At 35.5% G+C, this 16,415-nt stretch overlaps 1 protein-coding gene across 1 annotated transcript in view; it reads left to right on the top strand.

The window, feature by feature from the left end:
- The first annotated feature begins 1,165 nt into the window (after positions 1-1,165).
- Positions 1,166-16,415, top strand: part of LOC144970429 (uncharacterized) — a 120,789-nt gene continuing 105,539 nt past the window's right edge. Inside the window, exons 1-10 of the mRNA XM_078910057.1 lie at positions 1,166-1,404; positions 1,840-1,958; positions 4,113-4,258; positions 6,253-6,366; positions 10,224-10,334; positions 10,833-10,989; positions 11,465-11,649; positions 14,129-14,251; positions 15,312-15,427; positions 16,191-16,400. Coding sequence (XP_078766183.1) covers positions 1,940-1,958; positions 4,113-4,258; positions 6,253-6,366; positions 10,224-10,334; positions 10,833-10,989; positions 11,465-11,649; positions 14,129-14,251; positions 15,312-15,427; positions 16,191-16,400 — 1,181 coding nt within the window. The 5' untranslated portion in view covers positions 1,166-1,404; positions 1,840-1,939. The remainder of the gene's footprint in view (positions 1,405-1,839; positions 1,959-4,112; positions 4,259-6,252; positions 6,367-10,223; positions 10,335-10,832; positions 10,990-11,464; positions 11,650-14,128; positions 14,252-15,311; positions 15,428-16,190; positions 16,401-16,415) is intronic.

The following is a 16,415-nucleotide window of genomic DNA, read 5'->3' on the forward strand; positions in this document are numbered from 1 at the left end:
AAAAAAAAACCTAACGAAAAACAAAAACAAAACCAACACAAAACAAAACAATAATTAAAGAAACAAAAAACAAAAAACAAAAACAAAACAAACAACAATGCAACTAAAACAAACAAAAGAAAACACACAAAAAAAAAAAACAAAAACAAAATAAAAACAAAATCAAATTAGGACATTAAAATATAACGGAAAAAAAACAACAAACTAAGAAACAAAAGATGATAAAGAGGGGCTTCCATATTCTACGTTGTCTACGTTCTATAATAAATAATAAAGGCGACGCAGTCAAAGTTTGCGGGGAGGGTAGGAGAAGATTGGGAAGCTTCATGGCAATGCGAAACAAAATTTCATGATGTTAAAATCACACACACACAGAAACACAGAAAAACACACACATACACACACATGCACGCACGAACACAAACACACACACACACACACACACACACACACACACACACACACACATTTACATACTACATAATTTCCTTCTGACATTACTCAGCTTTATCTGCTCCCTTGTGCGTCCTATATCAAGCTACAATTTTAATTGCATTTTTGTGCAATATTTGTCACAACTTTAGCCAGTTGATCAGTCATATGTGGACAGAGATAATGTAGCCTATCTTTTCGGCAGTCCCTTGTACACATCATCGGGAGCAGAATTTTGCGATCTTTGCCACTCAATTGGCCAGTGATCATGCTCATCGTCGCTTGACTATTTTATAGGACGCGAGATCGTATCACACCAGCGCCGATATTATTCATATTGGTAATTTTACCTGTCTGTTTTGAAAAAAAAATGATAATAAAAAAACAAACAACGAACGAACGAGCGAATGAATAAATAACGAGTGAATGAATGACTGAATCAGCGAATGAACGATTGAATGAATGGAATGTTGCTTGGATTTGATAATCGAATTATGCCCCCTACCTCTCTCGATTGAGTCAATGGCTTTGAGACTGAAAACTGAAAACCTGCGAAAGGTAACGAGGTGGTTATTTTGAATGTGCGACGAAGACTTGAATTTGTTGTTACTATTTTAGTAAAATCAATAAAGCTTCCCGGAACGAGTTGCAAACAATCTAAAGTCGGATAATTTTTTTTATCAATTTACACTTGGACAACTCTGTTCGTTTAACAGAGTTGTTTACTGTTACCAAGGAGGTTGGTTGCGTTATCCGGTAATGGCTACCCATCTTGTTTTGTAACCAAATCCGCGAGGGTTTTAAAGACTATTTAGCTAACAAATATAAATTATTTGAATACCATGTACACACCAAAATAATACATTATTCTAAAACTAGACTACATTCAATTTTTGGATATCAAATTGCATTGACTCGCCGCTTTTCATGGAGGTAGACATACATGTCTATTAGCATCTCTAGTTTTTAGAAGTAAGGATAAGAGAAAGAAGTTTTCCTATGGTAAACAGACGAGGAAACAATTTCAGCTAATGTCTGCATTAGTTTTTTATGACCTTTCGAAAGTAAATCTTTTATCTTTAAAAAAGATTGATTCAAAATTGAGAAACAAGTTTTATGATCTGTTTTAAACTTAAATTGAAATTGTGTTCGCTTTGTACTTACTGAAACTTACTGTGTAAGTAACATTTATTTTTTACACCATCATTTACTTAATTCTATCTAGACCTAGATAGTGAGTAGAGCATCAATATAGGTGGCCTATTGACTATTGTCAAGCAATTCAACAGAAGTGCTCACTCAATTGAAGATATTTCATTTTGCTAGATGAGATACATCAAGATGTATTATAAATCCATGCCACGTAAATTTAAGTTATAATTCTATTTTTATTTTTTCTCTCTCCAGGATTTCAAGATGACAATGAAAGAAAAGGAATTATATCAATGAAATACACTGAAACTTAAAACTCACGGGGTTTGCTGACTGGCAAACATACAACATATCTATGTCTTCAGAGGCCACATGTAAGAAAACAGATCTGAGATGATAACATACTTTTCAATTTTTACCTTACTGTTTATTTACCTCTTCTGTTTAATCATGGTGCTGTTGTTGAACTATCTCCTAGTTATGATAAACAATAAACAAACAAACATTATCATCATCATCATCATTATCATCATCATGATCAACAACAAGAACAGCAACAACAATAATCATAATGATAATAATAATGATAATAATAATAATAATAATAATAATGATAATAATAATAATAATAATAATAATAATAATAATAATAATAATAATAATAATAATAATAATAATAATAATAATAATAATGACAACAACAACAACAATACAACAAAAAAAAAACCCCATAAAAACAAACAACAACCCCCCCCCCCCCCCCCCAAAAAAAAAGCCAACTAGTATTTAATCATGATTATTGCCATCCGTTTATCCTTACCATACATGAATGGGCAACAAGCCAAATAAAAGTCTTTATCAAATTATCTTAAAACTATGTGGGCCAGCGTTAATTCGTGCATGTATCATCAAAGAAACTACGTAGTGTTTTTATGCACCTCCGTTGACGGTGTATCTTAACGGACCGTTTTTACACACCTCCGTCACGCATGCGGATCCCACCCAATTTCATCAGCGATATTGTGTTTCTGTATTTGGACATGGCGAAAGTTATATTGTGACATCTGTAGGATGTTTTTATTAATAAATTTATATAAAAATAATAATTTAAAAAATCAAAATATAAAACCAGAAAATAGAAGTTGCATTGAAGGTAAAGTAATGTTTTAGAAAGTCCTTATTAAATGTGACAAACAGTCAGGTGGCTCCGTAGTGCAGTGGACAAGCTGTCGGTATCTAACCTTGAAAGTACCGTGTTCGATTCCCATTGTAGACATTAAAAAAAATAAAATTACTTTATTGTGAAAGTCAACATTTTTTTTTCTTTCTTCTTCTTTTTTTTTTTTTTCAAAATCCTTTTATCATGTTTTTAAAAAAACTTCGATTTTAATTTTCTCAAATTATTTACTTATTTGAGATCAGTATTTGTGTGCCATGTTTCTTTTTACTTTTGATTTTTTAAATAATTGTTTCCTTCATTTATTAACATTGTATAGACGTACATCGGTAATCACTAAGCATCGTGGTAAATTACAATCTAAAACTATTTAATCCTCATGGACGTTTCAGCAACATTTTCACTAATTTACCATCATCGCCAACGGAGGTGCATAAAAACGGTTCGTTTTTATACACCTCCAATGGAGGTGCATAAAAACGCCACCAAGAAACTATGACAATTGCTTTCTGCCATTTTGACAGGATACTGGTTTATTGCAAAGTATTTTCTATAAGGTCAAACTTTGACCCTGCTGGGAAGAGAGTGGGAAGAAAAGAACACTAAACAGAACGGTTTGCTTATGTGTGGAGAGTGTTACCAGTTACTAGATCCCACCAAGAGCCAGGATTATTGACAAACATCACCATTACTTTTACAATAAACTTAATAAATGGATCTCCATTAAAAAAATATATGAACTCTAAAGGCTTATTTCTCCTTGGATGGATGAAGGGAATTTTATTATATTTGACTACTACATCAATCTGGTGTTATGTTGGATAGAACTAGTTGGAAAAAATTGAGTATAAATTCAAGATGATCAAAATTAGGAAATTTAAGGTTCTTGAGGTTTTAGGAACAAAATCAACTCTCCTTGATAAAGGCATTTATATTTTACTCATATATTATATAAATATAAATGAAATACTCCAGGGCCATTAGGCTCATTAACCCAGAGTTTATCTCGGTTTCTATAGCATGAAATGAACAAGAGCAATTTCTTGCTTCCCTTTGGATAGGATACTAGTCTATCAAGAAGTACGTTCCACCAGCTCTAATATAGCCAGCCACCCAATCACTGCTGGGTGGACAGGGGGTCAGAAAAAAAATCTCAACTTTACCTGGGAATGATTCCAATCCCTTTGCATGTGAAGCGAATGCTCTAGTAACTGAGCTTCAGGACCCCCAATTTGTCATAAATTAAGCTTAAAATTAGTTTTTGTATCATAATATTAAATCCAACACAATACTGTTGTTAGATGGTGGGTCATATGTTTTTATTTATATACATTCTTTTCCAATTCCAAAGCTTTGGGTACAACATGGATTCCGCGGAGACCTTCAGTTATAGCTGTCTCCAAGAACACAGAGACAGAGTTCTCCAAAGAAATAAACATGGACGAAGTCTTCTCCCTTGGCTACATCCAACTGAATAACTTTGCCAAGAATTTAGCTGTAAGTTTGTATATATATTTAGGTAGGCTTTTCAATTCGGCTGGAGCATTTGCCTTAGACAATTCCACTCCATCTTTCCCGGCTTTGTGTTCTCTTTCTGCTTTTTTCTATGTGAAAACTCCTTTTTCAAATCCTCTATCTATGCCTTCTCCACCCAACAAATTACTGGAAGTTTGTATATTAGCTCAGAAAAAATTTTCATTCTCTATTGTCTTCTGGCACTTTTCTATTCACTTCATATCTTGTTGTTACCAACATAAGTGCCTGCTCCACTCACTTTTCTGAATTAAAAATTCACCCCATACACCGGAGCATACTCAATGTCTCAATCGTTTCTATGTTATATGTTTGTGTTGAGAATATTGGCTATTAAGCTTAACTGCTGGTCAAAATTATTCGCAATGGTGGTGTACGAACGAATCGGCGGTCTCAAGAAGTGGGTGAGAGAGGGATCTAGTAATGACTTTGAGTTTGAAACGAATATTTTTGTGTTCGTTGATAGCTCACACGGTAGAGCCACGCTCTCACCTGCCAGGCGGAGTTGTCGTACCAATAAGGTCGCAGGTTCAAACCCCACCACCGCCGCGAAAAATTTTCATTCTCTATTGTCTTCTGGCACTTTTCTATTCACTTCATATCTTGTTGTTACCAACATAAGTGCCTGCTCCACTCACTTTTCTGAATTAAAAATTCACCCCATACACCGGAGCATACTCAATGTCTCAATCGTTTCTATGTTATATGTTTGTGTTGAGAATATTGGCTATTAAGCTTAACTGCTGGTCAAAATTATTCGCGATGGTGGTGTACGAACGAATCGGCGGTCTCAAGAAGTGGGTGAGAGAGGGATCTAGTAATGACTTTGAGTTTGAAACGAATATTTTTGTGTTCGTTGATAGCTCACACGGTAGAGCCACGCTCTCACCTGCCAGGCGGAGTTGTCGTACCAATAAGGTCGCAGGTTCAAACCCCACCACCGCCGCGAAAAATTTTCATTCTCTATTGTCTTCTGGCACTTTTCTATTCACTTCATATCTTGTTGTTACCAACATAAGTGCCTGCTCCACTCACTTTTCTGAATTAAAAATTCACCCCATACACCGGAGCATACTCAATGTCTCAATCGTTTCTATGTTATATGTTTGTGTTGAGAATATTGGCTATTAAGCTTAACTGCTGGTCAAAATTATTCGCGATGGTGGTGTACGAACGAATCGGCGGTCTCAAGAAGTGGGTGAGAGAGGGATCTAGTAATGACTTTGAGTTTGAAACGAATATTTTTGTGTTCGTTGATAGCTCACACGGTAGAGCCACGCTCTCACCTGCCAGGCGGAGTTGTCGTACCAATAAGGTCGCAGGTTCAAACCCCACCACCGCCGCGAAAAATTTTCATTCTCTATTGTCTTCTGGCACTTTTCTATTCACTTCATATCTTGTATATTAGCTCAGTGTATATCTTTTCCTCATTTAAAATGTAAATTTGAATGGTTTCAATGATTTAATCATATAACAATAAATATGCTCATTGACAATACAAGAGTATTATTGTTTACCACCTCTAATATTAAATTCATGCTGATGACAACTTTTACAAAAAAAGATGTGAAGTTTGGCAAATCTTTTGATTTTGACAATTTATACAATATTTATAAAAAACAAATTTGTCACTAGCAGCTCATTGTGTATTATATACAAATTATGCCTTTTTATTTACACTCGACATCTTCATTTTAACAAAGGTTGTGATTAAGTCTTTTGATAAGACTTATTTGAAAAAAAAATTGATCTATACACTACTACTACTACTACTACTACTACTACTACTACTACTACTACTACTACTACTACTACTACTACTACTACTACTATTACTATTACTACTATTACTACTACTACTACTACTACTACTACTACTACTACTACTACTATACTACTACTATAACTACTGCTGCCACTACTAACTCAGTTACTATTTGTATATTTATTTTCCATAGGAAGCAAAAAAACAAAGAGCCCTTCAGAAGAAGCCGTTAAAAAAACTAGATTTCAGTCGCTGTGGATATATAACAGATAGCGCTATCAGAGTGCTTGTTTCTGTCTTGGGAAAGGTATACAATGAAATATATATATATTTGTTGCAATTTTAAAGCAAATGTTTATGTATTTGTCAATGTTATTAACTTAATGGAACATCAACTTTGGTACTGATGCATTTTTCTTTTCATAAATTTTCAGCGATTAAGAAATTGTTAAAAAATTTATTAATTCCCTCCTGTCAAATAATCTTATTTATGATGATGATGATGATGATGATGATGATGATGATGATGATGATGATGATGATGATGATGATGATTATGATGATGATGATGATGATGATTATGATAATGGTATTGATAATAATAATAATAATAATAATAATAATAATGATAATAATAAATGTCATTTATATAGCGCTTTACCCCGTTGTCACAGGCTCTAAGCGCTTTACAGTGATATAAAACAAAACATATTACAGTGAGACAAGTGTGAAGGAAACGTGATACGAATTCAATTTAACAACAACAAAATATGAAAATAATATTGCAACATTATGACGTAAAAAGATAAAACTTTAAGCGAGATTTGAACGTTGTCAACGAATCCGAGCATCTCACGTGTGATGGGAGAGAGTTCCAAAAATGGGGGCCGAAAATTGAAAAGATTGTTCACCTATTTTATGCAATGGCTTAGGTTTGACAAGGATTGATTGGTCATTGCTTGACCTCAAGTTTCTATTGGGGACATATATGTTTAGAAGGTCTTTAATATAGGAGGGACTGTTCGTGCTCAGGGATTTGTAGACAACAGTACAAATCTTATAGGCAACTCTTTTCTCCACAGGAAGCCAATGTAACTCACGGAGAAGAAGAGTTGCTGACGGGTATTTTTTGTTATTGCGTACAATGATCCTGGCTGCGTTATTTTGAGCAACCTGAAGTCTGCTAATTTAGTCTTTAGCTAAATTCGCCCAAAGGGAGTTACAATAGTCCAATTTAGATAAAACAAGGGAATTAATTAAAAGTTCTGCTATATGCTTCGGTATTAAATTACGAATTTTGCTTATTTTTTTCATTTCTATGTACATAGATTGTATGGTGTTATTCACGTGGCTTGTCATGGAAAGATCTTTATCAATGATGACGCCAAGGTTTTTTGCTTTATTTGAAAATTCTATTGTGCTATTTCCGAGAGTAATAGGTGATTTATTTGCCTGTTTAAGGATACTCAGCCTTCCACACATTAAAATCTCAGTTTTACTATCATTTAATTTTAACTTATTGTGGTACATCCAAGATTTAATCTCATTAAAACAGCTCGTAATTCATTGTATTAAGAACTGTAAATTACTAAGGGGTGCTGAATCATATATTTGCGTATCATCTGCATAAAAATGATAACTCAGATTGAATCTGGATATAACACAGGAAAGGGGCTGCATATATACAGTAAAAAGGACAGGGCCTTGTGGCACTCCAAAATTTAGTAAAACTTGTTCTGACTGAACACCATTCACCACAACAGTCTGCCATCGATCCTGTAAATATGATGTAAACCATTTAAGGGCAATTCCTTTTATGCCGAACGTATTTTCTAGTCTTCTTAACAAAATGTCATGGTCAATGGTGTCAAAGGCAGCTGAAAGATCTAAAAGGCATAATACATTGATATTGTTAGCATCAGCATTACATAACAAGTCATTAAAGATTTTAAGAAGCGCCGTTTCAGTACTGTGTTGATGTTTGTAGGCTGACTGAAAGGGTTGTTCCATACTGTTGTTCTTAAGATGAGATGTTAATTGTGTAAGACCTACCTTCTCCAAAAGTTTTGACAAAAAAGGTAAATTTGATACAGGACGATAATTGTTTAATATATTGTGGTCCAGTGATGGTTTCTTCAGAAGTGGTTGGACGAGGGCACTTTTAAAGCACGATGGAACTTCGCCAGTCAGTATGGATCTATTTATGATTGATGTAATGGATGGTAATAATGTATCGATGGAGCTGGCCAAAAGCTGTGCTGGCAGGGGATCAAGGTCGCAGGATTTAATGGGGGCTTTTTTTATCAACTCGTTTATGAAACTAGGTGAAACTGGTTGGAACTTGTCTAAAGGGGTACCACAGAATGTATTTGTATCTATAAATGGTCCATGCCGATCTAGTTCTGAACGAATGTTATGGATTTTGTCTTTAAAAAAGTTGACAAATGTGTTTGGCAAGTCTCTTTGATTGGTTGTAGATGGTAATGAAGTGCATCTTTCACGTCCAAGTAGATCATTGCAGATGTTAAATAATTGTTTGCAAGATTTAGAAGTTTCGAATTTTGAAAGAAAATATGTGGTCTTTGCCTTTTTTATTGTTGTCTTCCAGGCACGAAATGTGTTCTTGAATAATTCACGATGAATCGTAAGGCCTGATGTTTTCAGCAGTCTTTCTGCTCTCCGACACTTCGTTTTAGCTTCTTTAACGTTCGACGTATACCACGGAGCATACTTGCGGTTTGTGACAGTCCTTGTTTGGAATGGCGCATGTTTGTCAAGCGTTTCTATGAGACAACTATTCCACTGGTCTGGAGAAATCATTGAATTTTTAGTTAGTTTTGTTTCTAAATCACCTCTGAAATTGTCCAAATTAATGCCTTTAATGTTTCTGGTTGATGTGGTGGTGGTTTCTTGGCATGGTTTTGAAACGTCAAGATTGAAAGAAATGAGGGAGTGGTCCGAAAAGGGGAGATAATCGACGATGGCGTTGTTTTTTTGGGACTCTGAATTTTCTACAATTACCCAATCTAAAATATGACCAGCAGAGTGGGTTGGCGCTGTTACAATCTGGCACATGTTGTTCTCCGAAAATGACTCGTGCAATTTAGCAGTGTCTGTGACGTTGTCGAAGTGAAAATTAAAGTCGCCGAGTATAATTGAATGGCCAGGACGCATGTGTTGCAAAGTTAGCATCTCGTTGATTTCCTTCCTAATATCAGGTAATTTTATTTTGTTTTTCTTGTTTGCAGGCGGTCGGTAGATGCAGTTGAAGTTGTATTTTGTATTCTGGAGGGATAATCTAAGATCAATGGCCTTCATTGTTTTGCAGCGCATTTCGAGGATTTCCACATGTTTAGAAAACTTTGTTTTATAAAATACGCCAATGCCACCCCCTCGCTGATCTTTCCTTGGATACGATCTAAATTGGTACCCAGGGGGTGTCATTGCCTTTTCAACTGGGTCGTCTCCAGACTGTGAGAGCCATGTCTCTACTATAAATAGTATGTTGAAGTTCTTCTCCTTCAATAAATCGTTTAATTCTTCGGTTTTGTTACGGCAGGACTGTGCATTTAGAAGACCAATAACAATGTTATTGTTGTCGTTTGTGAAATTGTTTGTGGTCGGTACAGTTACAAGTGTTGGTGGTGGACGGGGGTTTGTGTGGGGGCGGGGTGGACGACGAGTTGTTACCATTGAGATGTCGTGTTGTATCCATTTGCCTCCCCGAGGCCTGTTCTTATTAATATTATTGTAAAAAATTGGATCACTTGAGTTAAAAATCACAGCTGGAATATGACGTTGTTTACGTTTACCGCCTCGAGGCCTGTTGTAAAAATCAGATGTTGTATAAAAGTGATGAAAATAATGATGAAAATGATGATGATGACAATGATGATGATGATGTTGATGATGATGAAGATGATGATGATGATGACAGTGATAATGATGATGATTACAATAAGAGTGAGAATGATGATGATGATGATGATGATGATGATGATGATCATGATGATTGAAACAGGATGATTTGCTATTTTCATTTCTCTTTCTGCTTTGTCTGGCACTGTTCTACACACGCTCTTCAGATTTTTATAGATACATTCTTTTCAATTAATATCGATTGAAAATCAAATCAAGTCCACTTTAAACATTTCCACTGCACAGGAGAGTTTCAGTGAAGTCCATTATATCTCTTTAGAAGGCTGCAGTGTTGTGACAGATCTAGGACTTCATTGGCTGGTACAGGTTCTGGAAGCAAGTAAAGAGGTTGTCAAGGTCAATAATGGTCTTTTCTTCTTCATTTGTTTTTTTTTTTTTTTCTTTTAGATATTATTAAAGGAAGGATTTTGAAATCTATTTTGTGCGCTTGCTAATAAATGATAGTAATTGTGATGGTAGTGTTGATAGTTATGGTGAAAGAATATTGTTCGAAGTGGTTAGTTGTGTTTGGAGTGATGGTGATGATGATGATGATGATGATGATGATGGTGATTTTGATGATGATGGTGATTTTGATGATGATGATGATGATGACGATGATGATGATGATGATGATGATGATGATGATGATGATGATGATGATGATGATGATGATGATGATGATGATGATGATGATGAAGGTGATGATAAGTAACATATAATGGCAATATGTTGATAACCTTAGAAGAATCAAATCGGTTTTTAATATGTATTCTTGTATAATGTGAACTGACAATGCTTTTACTTTAAGAATTTTCCATTTACTCACATTATAAAAATGGAATCACATTTCAGGTCAATATAAATGGATGTACAAAAGTGACTGACAGTGGTCTTGCAGCACTTCTCAATTGTCCTAGTGTGTCCATCATCGAGGCCATCGCAACATCAGTCTCTCATTTCAACAATGGCTCGAACACCAGAGGATGTCCTCTCTTGACAGAAGCTTCATGTAAGATTTTTTTTTCATAAACGGAACCTAATGCATTAATCGAGTATTATGTTGTAATGGACTTGATCAGGAAAATTGCTTTGATGTAATGAGAGAGGACTTTTGATATTTTTGAAGTCAAAGTTCACTCTCCTGGATGAAGGCATTTATTTTGACTCAAAATTTTATAGGGGATCCGAATAGCTCAGTTGGTAGAGCACTCGCTTCACAAGCAAAGGGACTGAAATCGAGCCCAAGTACAGTCAGCGTGGTTTCTTATCATTTTAATTCTAAATTTACTTTTTTTGAGATGTTGGGCCATATAGTTGCTGACTGAGCCCCGGCTTCAGAGTCCAAAAGGAATCTCATCCACTCGTTATTCTGATTGGCTCTAAATAAAGTATGGTATATCGACAGACATGTTTAGAGGGGATGACAATGATAAATTTGTTTCACTCCTGACTATGCCATAACATTTTAAATCTTATATTTGCAGACTTAGCTTCAACTTCAGAAATACATAAAGAATCCTATCTACTCATTATTCCAATTGGCACAAAAGAAAGTTTGGCAGAGGTTTTGTGTTCGTCTAAAACGGAAGAGAGAAATGCCCTGCACTATCACCAGCAGGTTAAACTACAAGACTGGAATTTAAATGTTGTCGAGGCAGAGCGATCTCATGTGAGTATTGCATATTTTTATTTTGTTCACATCATATCATATAATATCATGTCATATCATATCAAAGTGTATCATATCATATCATATTATATCATATTTAAAAAAAATAAAAAATTGAGCTTTTATATAGCGCAATATCCACTAAAAGTGCTCAAAATGCTTTACAAGGGGTCCCTAGCCAACAGTAACACTTAACATTTAGAACGAGACATGACGCCTGTTAGGCAATATTGCATTTTTTTCCTGACAGAAACAACGCTGTTAACGACCAGGTATTCATTTTCCACCGGAGTACGGTGAGAGAATGTGAGTAAAAAGTCTTTTCCAAGGACTCAACTATGCGCCGAACCAGGACCTTCTGGTCTGAAAGCGAGTGTCATACCACAAAACCACATAGCCGCATATCATATCATAGCATATCATATCATATCATATCATATCATATCATATCATATCATAACATAGTATATCGTATCATAGTATATCGTATCATAGTATATCATATCATATCGTATCATATCATATCATATCATATCATATCATATCATATCATATCATATCATATCATATCATATCATATCATATCATAGTATATCGTATCATAGTATATCGTATCATAGTATATCATATCATATCGTATCATATCATATCATATCATATCATATCATATCATATCATATCATATCATATCATATCATATCATATCATATCATATCATATATCATGTAGTATATCATATCATAGTATATCACATCATATCATATGAAGGGTTATTTAGGCCAACTGACCTTCAAAACCCCTGAATATTAAATCTAATCATAATTATATGTGAATTGATTAATTCTTTATCAAGTATTCCTCTGAATCTTTCTACAAAAGTAGCGTTTTCAATTCATATTTGAAATTGTACCTAAGTTTTAGAATTCTTTTAATAAAAAAAATCCTCCTTTGCTAGTTTTGTATCTGTCAATAAAGATTTTGAACTGCAATCCTCTGGTAATTTTTGTACATGAAAATGAAAAGAAAAATTTTTAAAATTGAGGTTTTAAAGTCAATTTCATGATAGATTGATTTATAGAATTAAATGAAGTCATCCTAAATTATCCTATTTAAAAAGGTATTTTCATATTCATTTAAGAACGGGCTGTTTATTGATGTTACTGTCTTGATCAATGTTTTAAAGTCATTGTGAATAATAAAAAATGTCTGCTGTTCTTATCTCTTTGTGGATAACTGTTTGTTTTTAAGACAGCCATGATTTTTATGACATTACCGATCTTTCTGTCCGCTTTCTCCTCATTTTGGTGTTTCCGTCTAGAGGTGCATTTAGTAAAAATAGTACAGCTTGCGTACAACAGTCTCAGTTACAACTGGAGCTCGGCTACTACGGGAAATTAAAAAATCCCCATTCTACGGCCAATCTAATGCTTATAAATCATGCAGGGCTATAACGGGGAAATATTTCTTGGAACACGGCTACAACGGGGGTGTGAATTGCTAGTTTAGTATCCAGTTGAGAAAAACTACTCAAGAAGAAATAGAGGAAGGCACACGTAAGTTATAGGAACAGGAGTGGCCCAATTGCAGTTGATGTCCCTCTGTGTACTTTGTGTATCCACAACGACGCAATAAAAGGCTAGGCTATTGAGAGGCATGTGACTGACTGATCACTATGTTGATATGCTTCAGCCTAGTATGTTATGCATAGAGTGAGGGATGTGCATCTCATGACTGATTAGGTAACTATGCCCAATGTGAAGTGAGATCGTGAAGAGCTCTATGTGAAGCCTGAAGCTAGGACTGTACACTACTTGAGTTTTGAAGTGAAGTTAGTGAATGTCAATGGTGCAGTTGGAATGGGTGGAAAGCAGAGGAAAGGAGGAAGGTAGAATTAATCGTTGCATTGTTCCAACCAACCTCGTGCCCTGAAGTAAGTTGTAGAGGGGGTGCGGCATGGTGAGGTACAAGGGCGGGAGGGGGGGGGGGGGAGTTACAAGAATGGAAGTCACAGTCACTTTATCTAATTTATATAATTAGGGAGGTAAATCGATATTTACTTAGGGAGGTAACTAGAAATGTATTCCTTGTGGCTTTTTTGTTGTTGTTTTAAAAAAAAAATTTCCCCCAGTATTGCGTCTCTTCAAATTCTGTATGCATGGATATAACAGGACTCAGCTGCAACAGGGATTTTTTGCTAGTCCTACTATCCCCATTGTATCCGAGTTCCACTGTATTTATTTATATCTTTTTGTCTGTTTGTATAATTGTCTGATCACCCTTTCTCTTTCTCTCTCTCTCTCTCTCTCTCTCTCTCTCTCTCTCTCTCTCTCTCTCTCTCTCTCTCTCTCTCTCTCTCTCTCTCTCTCTCTCCCCCCCCCCCTTCTCTCTCTCTCTGTCACTCTAATGGTCTTTACAGAGGGACTTTTCTCATCTTTTTTATCTTTTATCTAAAACTTCTGCCTTTCATATTTTACCCCAGGTTTTATTCCAGCATCTTCTACCTCCCAACCCAGTACATGTCCTCATTCCATTCGACGCCAGCTTGGACCTAAATCATGTCAAAGTTCAAGTGGAAGAGACCATTGCACACGTGCTCAGCAAGGTCAGTCTTATATCCTTATATTAATGCTGTCATTAACTGTTGTCTGGGGGCGAAGTGGCCGAGTGGTTAAGGCATTGCACTGTGACCCGGAATGACCCGGGTTCGAGCCCCGCTTCAGGCACTTTCGTTTTTTTCCTTGAGCAAGATTATTAACCCCCAATTTGCTCACTTGCACAACGTGGGTGATTCTTGTTGACATCAGACATCTTGTTTGATGAGTTATCTCTATTCCTTTGTGGAATGCCTAGGCAACGATGTCTTATGATGTAGTGGCGGAAAGGGCATAATTTAATTTTTAAAATTAACTGTTGTCTGCATGCCACACTGCGTGTTGCACAAAAGAGTGGAATTAAAAAAAAAATTTGCCCCCATATTGACCTTAGAGTGGACTACTCTGTTTTATTTAAGATGAGAGTTGATATCAGGATCAAGGTCATAGGTCTGTTTCATTTTATAGTTCAATAAATTCTTCAAGGTGTTTGTTACAATAAATAATCCTAGTTCCATGGAGTGTGAAGCGAGTGCTCTACCAACTGAGCTATTTTTGGACCCCAAATGCGGGTATCAAACTTCTGAGCAATATTGAGACCTTTTAAAATGTATTACATGCCATCAGGAAAATACCCTAATTTTTGTTTGTATGTTTTTTTGGGTTCTTTTTTTAGTCCTTCAGAGCCATTAGGCCCATGGAGCCAGAGTTTATCTCGGTTTCTATAGCATGGAATGGATAATAGCAATTGCTTGCTATCCTTTTGATAGGATGCTAGTCTATTGCAAAGTGCTTTCTACCAGATCGAACAGGCCCAGCCAACCAATCATTGCTGGGTATTCAGGGGGGTTAGAAAAAAATCTTGACTGCACCTGGGATCGATCTAGGTCCCTTTGCATGTGAAGCAATTGCTCTACCAACTGAGCTATCGGGACCCTCCAATCACTTTGTTTATTTTAGTTATTCTTATTGGCATCTGTGCTGTCAATCATTGGGTTTATTTGGAGAAGAAGAAAATTTGCACATGTTTATGATTGTAGTAAATAAAATAATTGTTGTTTTGCTTGACAGGAACAACCTAACCCTCCACATCGAGATGTTCCTGAACAAGTCATGCAAGGATCGAGCGCATGGCTGGACTGCAGTCTGTGGACCAGGACCAATTTGACAATGGATGGCACTATCAGGTACAATGTCATTGCTGCTCAGATACAATGCAGAATGTATTCCTCGTTCTTGCTCAGACAAAATATATAAGGCGAAGAATCCGTGAAAATGAGGATTACATGAAAATTGTACAAAGAAAATAGAGAAATTTATAAATTTTAGATATTAAGATTTGTAGGAGGAATCCATGAAAACGAGGAATAAGAGAATGAGGAATGCATACTGCACTGTAGATCATAGTAACAGTGCATGTGGTATGGCCTACCCATGCTTGCCAATGTGTTGTGTGTTCTCTAATTTTTTACATGTCAAATTTGATATTATGGGATTTGGACCAAAATTTGCTGAATGCAAAAGAAAGCCAAAACAAAAATGTAAAAATAATATAAACGGAAGGGTCTGCAGTAGTAGTTTCTACCTTGATGTGGAAATCAATATCAAGACAGATGGCTATCACAAGAACTGACTTTCCTAGATTGATAAGTCTTCATAAATTCAGCGAATGTTAAAAGTTAATTTTATAATAGTTACATGTGTTGATAATATGATTTTTTTTGTGGAAAAAAATTATTTGAAAAATAAGCATGAATTTTGGAAAACATATTTAAAATTTTGAATACTTGATTTTGGTTGACAAGTCTGCCCAGTCTCAAAATATAAACATTAGCTGCCAATAAAATTCCTTTGAAATGTACTATACACACATTCATATATTGTTATTTATATCCGGTTAATCTTTTTAGATCAGCTATCATAAATTATTATTTTCTGTCTCATTGCCAGAAATATCACCACAAGTGCTGAATCTGCACCTGGAGCAGTGATATGCAGACAGCCTTTGAGCCGCACCAATAACTATTTTGAGGTCAAAGTCACTCAAAGCACCAAACCAGAGGATACATCTTTGCTGGTCATGGGGATCATGTTGGACATTTTATTCATGCTACGGTTTCCTACAGAAAGCAAGGAAAGGCAGGGTGGCGCCATTGAAGGGTATGGTTCATTTCT

The sequence above is a fragment of the Berghia stephanieae genome, chromosome 4 (assembly GCF_034508935.2).
Source record: "Berghia stephanieae isolate SIO BIC M18660-M18661 chromosome 4, UCSD_Bste_1.3, whole genome shotgun sequence".
Lineage (NCBI taxonomy): Eukaryota > Metazoa > Mollusca > Gastropoda > Nudibranchia > Aeolidiidae > Berghia > Berghia stephanieae.